The sequence below is a fragment of the Buceros rhinoceros genome, unplaced genomic scaffold, assembly GCF_000710305.1.
Source record: "Buceros rhinoceros silvestris isolate BGI_N320 unplaced genomic scaffold, ASM71030v1 scaffold33012, whole genome shotgun sequence".
NCBI lineage: Eukaryota > Metazoa > Chordata > Aves > Bucerotiformes > Bucerotidae > Buceros > Buceros rhinoceros.
In genome coordinates, this window is record NW_010397752.1 from 13,768 (window position 1) to 20,676 (window position 6,909).

At 41.3% G+C, this 6,909-nt stretch overlaps 1 protein-coding gene across 1 annotated transcript in view; it reads right to left on the bottom strand.

Moving 5' to 3' along the window:
* The window catches only part of DDX46 (DEAD (Asp-Glu-Ala-Asp) box polypeptide 46), a gene marked incomplete at its 5' end in the record, with an annotated part of 17,327 nt that overhangs the window by 8,466 nt on the left and 1,952 nt on the right, over window positions 1-6,909 (bottom strand). Inside the window, 8 exons of the mRNA XM_010146376.1 lie at window positions 243-325; window positions 2,111-2,189; window positions 3,207-3,328; window positions 3,760-3,935; window positions 4,280-4,400; window positions 4,764-4,929; window positions 6,294-6,404; window positions 6,717-6,865. Coding sequence (XP_010144678.1) covers window positions 243-325; window positions 2,111-2,189; window positions 3,207-3,328; window positions 3,760-3,935; window positions 4,280-4,400; window positions 4,764-4,929; window positions 6,294-6,404; window positions 6,717-6,865 — 1,007 coding nt within the window. The remainder of the gene's footprint in view (window positions 1-242; window positions 326-2,110; window positions 2,190-3,206; window positions 3,329-3,759; window positions 3,936-4,279; window positions 4,401-4,763; window positions 4,930-6,293; window positions 6,405-6,716; window positions 6,866-6,909) is intronic.

Consider the following 6,909-nt stretch of genomic DNA (forward strand, 5'->3'; position numbering starts at 1 on the left):
CCCAAGTATCCAAACCACATGTGGAAAAAAAAAAAAAAAAAAGTATACAAACAGAAATATCTAAGCTATAGAAGAATGCATTGAAAACAAAGCACGTGAGGATAACAGAAAAACTAGAGTCAGTGCCGTATGAGGCACATCCTCTGGAACGCTCCTTGGCAGTGCAATCATCACGTAGCATTGCAAAATCCCTTCAACGGAAAACAACATCTTGCAGCAGTATCACTCATGTCAGTGATTACCTGAGGCTCAAAACCCATGTCGAACATTCTGTCTGCTTCATCGAGTACAACGTACGTGACTCTGCGGAGGTTTGTCACCCGACCTGCAAAAGGAGAGGAAAAAACACATGGGAAACAAAATCAAATGGAAATCTAGTTTCCCTCAGGAATATATATATATATTTAATGTTATATAGTCTTGGTATCTTCTAACAAAGACATTAATTAATTTTTTAAAAAATTCACTAAGCGTGAATTTTCATGATCTCATTTTAATCACTTATACATTCTGGGAAAGGTGTAAGTATGCACAAGGCCCTTTATTTTGTCAAACTCTTCTCTTGCATACCATCATAGGGCCAGGAGAACCTGTAAAATTCAGAAAACTGCCCTCGCCAAAACACATCATAAAACTAAGACTGAGATGAAGCAAGGAGCCACATCAGCCATTATCTGACAGCGCCACCTAGAAAAAAACATATTAGAGATTACAGCGCATGTGTGGAAGGCAAAGTCCAGAGCTAACCCTTGCAGCCTCAGAGAAATTCCTTTTACATATAAAATCTGTAATGCTTCCTCGGAGCCAGAAATAACTATCTGAGGACAATCACACTCATTCTAGCTAACTGCTAATAATATGCATAAACCAGAGTAAGCTGTTCAAAACCAATACATAAAGATTTGAACCTACCCAGTAACACCACTACATCTAAAATTAAGAACCACCCCAAGCTCTGGGACAGCTGGAAGCGAAACGAGCAGGTTGTCTATCTGCAAACAGTTTGAAATGATGCCGGATGGGATACGAGCGCCCTTCCCAAACAAAGAGCTAAGATTCCCTTTCAGAGAAGGATTCAGGACTCGTGTTCTCAAACGATACAGACGTGTGAACACGTTCAGTTGCAAACAGCTGGGGTGAGACGGGCAAACGCTCCCAGAACGGAACAGTTTCTTCACATTTTCTACAACTATCCCTTAGGCTCGTGCCCATCAAACTACAGCAGAATTTGGTCCTTTCAGCTTCAGCAATTTGTAGCTGAATCCACAAACTATATTTTAGAGATTTAGTGCTGCATTTTTTTAAGATACGGAAGTGAAACTTAAGGAACAAAACAAGTATTTCTTAAAATCTACGTATCTATTAAATCTTAACACTTTCATCCCCAAATAACAATGTTGTAAAATTACTTGGGAACAGCATTAATGTACCTACCTTTGACGATTTAAGTCTTGGAAGCCCAGTTCTATATGTCTTGAAGGTACTTTTTCCACAGAAGTTAAATAATGTCAACAGTTTAGTAGAGGTTTTGATGTGGAATAATTTAATAATAAAACTTTATCTAATAAGCATGCAATGGTTACACTAGGACAAAACCTCTTAAAGCTGCAGTGGCTCGGTTTAATCAATCTGTATATTTGATGTACGGTCAGTTCTTTTCCTTTTGAGCAGTTATTTAGGGAGGGCTTCTTTGGTTTTTAAACAGATTAAGGCAGAGTCAGAGGCTCTTGTGTAAAAGGGGGGAACTGCTGAGCTACACTAATGATAATAAAGGCTCAATGGGCAGACAAAATAAACAAATGTTACATCGTCTTTATCTGAATGACTTGAAGCTAAAAAATTTGGACCAGCACATTTTAAGTTTAACAATGATAAACATTCTCAGAAACTCTTCAAGAATGTAGTTATTTCCTGTCCTCCCCAAAAGAGTCACACCAGTCTACGATTAAGCCTATCATTAGTGCTATATATTCTCAATAGCTATAGTGCAGCCTGAAGAGATATAAGAAAATTCCGTAAGACCATTTATCAAAATACATGATCTTTTGAATTTGTTAGAATTACACAACAAATATAAAAAGTTCTCCATAGGAAAAGGGCTTCTACTCACCATTGTTAGCTGCTAACATGTCAATCATACGTCCCGGTGTGCAAACAATAATTTCAGCACCTCTTTTGAGTTCAGCTATCTGATTTTAAAACACAGGAAACAAACTATTAGAGTGGGGTTTTGCTTTGTGGGTTTTAAACACCTATCACCTTGCAAAAAAAGAAAACACCACACGCTGTCCTACCACTATGATCTGTTTAGGTAAAGATTTTACTTAAGTCTTTGGAGGACTTTGCTTTCCAAACATGTAATCTCTGACAGCTTTGGTTGCTACCATTTGAAGCAGTTATAATGGGGCTAGGACTGCTACACAGATAAGGGCCTGTAGGAAATGCTACATGTTACATCAGGGACAACTGGTAATATATATCCCAAGCAACAAGTGGCAAAATGAGAGGAATCGGCCTCAAGTTGTCCCAGGGGAGGTTGAGGTTGGCCCTGAGGAGCCATTTCTGTCCTGTTGGGGTTGCGCAGGCATGTCCCAGGCTGCCCAGGGCAGTGGTGGAGCCCCCATCCCTGGAGGGGTTTCCCAGCCGTGTGGAGGCGCTGCGGAGGGACAGGGGTCAGGGGGGACCTGGCAGTGCTGGGGAATGGGTGGACCTGAAGATAAGAAATGTCTCTTCCAACCAAAACAATTCTGTAAATAAACCATGTTCCAGCACAGATGGTCACTCCCATTGTTTCCATAAAGAGGGAGGGGAACCCTTGCAATTAGTCTCTAAATTACTCTAACGTGCACTATTTGATAGGGCAATAAACCAAAGTTTCTGGCTTGAGGGGAACTCTCATAAAAATTTAGCTCCTTGGTAACTTACAAACTAGCACATCCCACTAATAGTTTTAATTACTGCCATGCTCAGCGCATACATAAAAGTGAACAGTCTGAAACTTCTAACGATCATAGTCGAGAATTTTCAAGATCAGTATGTTCCATGTGAACTTTTGCATTACTACCAATCACACCGAAAATCCATACTGAAGGCTGCAAACCTACTGGATTTATGGGAAAGAGAAAGGAATTAAATTCACTGCAAAAGTAACGTTAACTAATGAAGTCTGGGAGTCATCGGACAAGTAAGGTGTGTCTTTTGCATACCTGTTCACTGATGCCTGTTCCTCCATAAACACAGACAACCCGAAGGCCAAGAGTCTTGGAGAATTTCTTACACTCCTTGGTGATCTGCAGAGCCAGCTCGCGTGTAGGTGTCATAATGACGGCTGGAAAGCGAAGCATTTTCATCATACACGGTAATGTAAGAGATGTTATTTATACAGTACAAATTAACCTTATGTAATGATGTTTACAGCAATTTACCTACATGGATTCACATGTATTTTTTAAAATGTAATTTCAAGAGAAAAGAGAATTAAGACATTGGAGGATGGGGTGGAAAGCCGGTCAAAGTTTCAAAATCAAAGGCGCAAAGTCTCCTTCCAGATACATGGACAGGCAAGTGCTCTGCAGTGATCACAAACAACACTCAACAGCATGGTGATCATCAAATAAATAATAAAAAAAAGCCACTCGTTAATGGACATTACCAAATAAACATTCCTACCTAGAGCCAAGAGAACTGAAGACCCTCCTAAAGCGTATGCTTGAGTATTTCCTTATATAAATAGTGATTTTGAAAAGAAAAGCTTGGTACCTATGGGACCTTCTCCTTCTTCTAAGGCTCTCTGATCCATGATGTGTCTGAACATGGGCAATAGAAACGCAATAGTCTTCCCGCTTCCTGTTTTAGCAATGCCAATCAAGTCACGTCCATTCATAATCGCTGGGATGGCCTGGGTCTGAATGGGAGTGGGCTTTTCATAGCCGTGTCTTGAAGAGAAGAAAAAAAAGATATTTTAAGGACGAACGAGGGTTTGACAGATGCAAATCACAGAGTCATGCTGAAAAGAATCTGTATATTCACATTTACATATACCTATCGGTGCCGTTCAAAACCCACAGCATAAAAATGAGCAGCAAAACCATGATGCAAAAGGCAGAAGGGATTTCAGTGTTTCATTACGGAGTGGTAAACGCTGATGACTCTACATGTAACAGCTACAAACACGGGCATGTTGCGTTATGCAAAGAAGAAAAAGGTTCTTCTCATAAAGGTACAACAGAAGACAGCGAACAGAACAAGGATGACATGAGTTCACAAAGTGCTTCCTTACTTTTTGAGGGCAGTGAGAATCTTCATGGAAATACCACACTGTACCCAGGTTTTTATTGGTTTGGGGCAGCCTTTTCCCTTGACCGTAATTCCCTCCAACTCCAGCCTGTACACGTTCACCTCTGAAACAGAGTTGCATTAACAGGGAGTCAAACTTCGCATTTCTCCACCACCTGGATCAAAACATTCTGGATCTGGCCCTGAAATGCTCCTTTTACCACCACCAGAAAAACAGCTTTTGGCTTGTCACACATCAACACAGGAGGAAGGAGGGAAGGACTCGGGTCCATTTTTCAATCAAAGCCTCACATATAATTATATGAAGTTATCGGTAACAGCGATCTAACTGATTTGGTGTTTTTCTATATCAAGTTGCTCCAAACACTCTTTATATTCCAAAAGATTTTCCTGTTTCTTTGCACATCAAAATCTGTCACTCTTTTCTTTAATAGCACCCAGGGTGTTCTGGTTGTGTCTGTCCTTACCTTCTTGAGTCATTTTAGCTAGTTCTGGTACTTCAACATAGAAGTTTTTCCTGAAGGGTTCATACTCTATCTTTCCGTGATCCACTGGTTCTAGCAGCTTTCTCTGCTTGGTCTGATAGCCGGTCAGGGCAGTCTGAAGATCAACTTCCTCCTCTTCTGAGGAATACTGTAGAGATAATAATTTGTGTGTAAAGTAGTACAAATGGTACTCTGAAAGGCTCTGGTTTTTCATTTAAAGAGGAACTTTACTCAGACACAACAGTTACTCCTTACCCTGTTAAAGCAAACACTGAAACCCGACTCTCAGTTTAAGAAGAGTCCCAAATGCTTGTTCATCTAGCTCTTTCATATTTCTCCCAAACTTTCACCGTGTTCCAAACACCTTCATGACTTTATGAATACAATGACCAGCCCTGTCATCCTGAAATAACCACGGCCATACTAGGAGGAAAATACTAACAGAAATGTTCAGAGAGATGCACCCAACTCAGCTTTGAAGTGGTCAAGTTCTGCTGACACTGAACTGCAGCCACAGCGAACTCAGCAGGGCCCAGGTGAGCTGCAGTGCTAGCAGAGGCCCTAGCCCATGACTTGGGCAAGGCTGTCTGAGACCTCCCAAACAGCAATGTACCCACACCCCTAACACCACCACGCACAGGCACACGAGTACTGTGCACGATATTCCTGGGCTCCTGAAAGCATTTTATGCAGGCAGTTTGGACACAGACAAGTAATTTGGAGGGGTTCAGGTCCAATCACGGCGCGAGATGGCTCTGTGAGAACCCCAGAGCACTGCTCTGCTGGAATTCAATATTCATGCTGATCTGCCACTGCTCAACGTGCAAGAAACTGTAAAGACTACAGAGAGATCTACCACTCACCAAACCCACATCCAGAGTGGGCAGCTGACATTCATCTACTTGTTCCAGCTCTTCCTACTAAAACACATTTGTAATTTACAGCCAGCTTACAAAAAGCGCTTATAAATGTGGTTCAGGCTGCTGATACCAGAGCACATGACTTGGCACAGCATTTTGTAGCCTTGGGCAGAATCAAACTCCCTTCTACTGTTCCCTACTCTGTAAAATGAGAACATCTACCCGCCCTTTTTGCTAGAAGAGATGTCTCACTACGATTTAAGAAGTGGTTTGAGATCCATAAATTACTGGTGTTTTGGAAATTAATATATTTATATTTTTAGGACTCGGTAGAAAGGTAACACCCAAACCCCAGGAGATACAGTCGACTGACCGTGCAGACTGAGCCACTGCACGTGTCCATGCTCTATCCCAGCTCGAGGGGCACTCCCACCTGCACTCACCAGCACTGCCTGCCCCAGCTCAGGAACAGGAACTGAATGTGAACGTGACACAGCTCAGTCATATTAAGAACAATTATCAAAAGTCTTGTGATCATGGCTCTGCAAATTAAATGTCTGTCTCCTAGAAGATGGAAAAACCCCAGGAGTATTCTCACTCTCATGGAGGCACAGTGCCTTCTCGTAATAGAAACACAAGACGCTTCAATTACCTCCATCGCGTCCTGGTCATTCTCCATGAGCTCCCCCTTCTTCTTCTCTGCTGCAGCTGCTTTCTTGGTTGTCACCACAGTTACTACTTTGGTAACAGTTGGTCCGGATTTCTACAAAAACAGTTCAGAAAAATTACTGTGCTATCCTATAAAAGAAAAACCATACCGTATAAAACCTGTCAAATATTTGTACTTCTGAATGCACCATTCTGTTTTTTTCCCACTTCCTTCAGTGAAATTTTATCAGAACAATGCTTGATAAAAACACCAGGTAACTAAAGTTAAGGCAAACAGGCATTAAGTGCATCTAACTTCTTGCTTTTTTGCACTTCCCCCCTTTTCTTTTTCGAAAGCCATTTTGATGTTAATACACAAAGCTATTTTTAAAAGTCAAAGATAAGAAGTCTCAGTATGTGATTTTACCTTTTCACTCCCTCCACCTTTCACACTCCTCATATTGAACTTCTTAACCTCTTCTTTCACTTCTTCCATATAAGCATCCAAAGGATCTAACTCTTCATCTTCAACCTCATTGCCTTCTTTTTCTCCTTCTGCAGTCTCCTCTTCATCATCTAATATGAGCAAGAAAGATGAGGATAACACAGACAGGGACAGC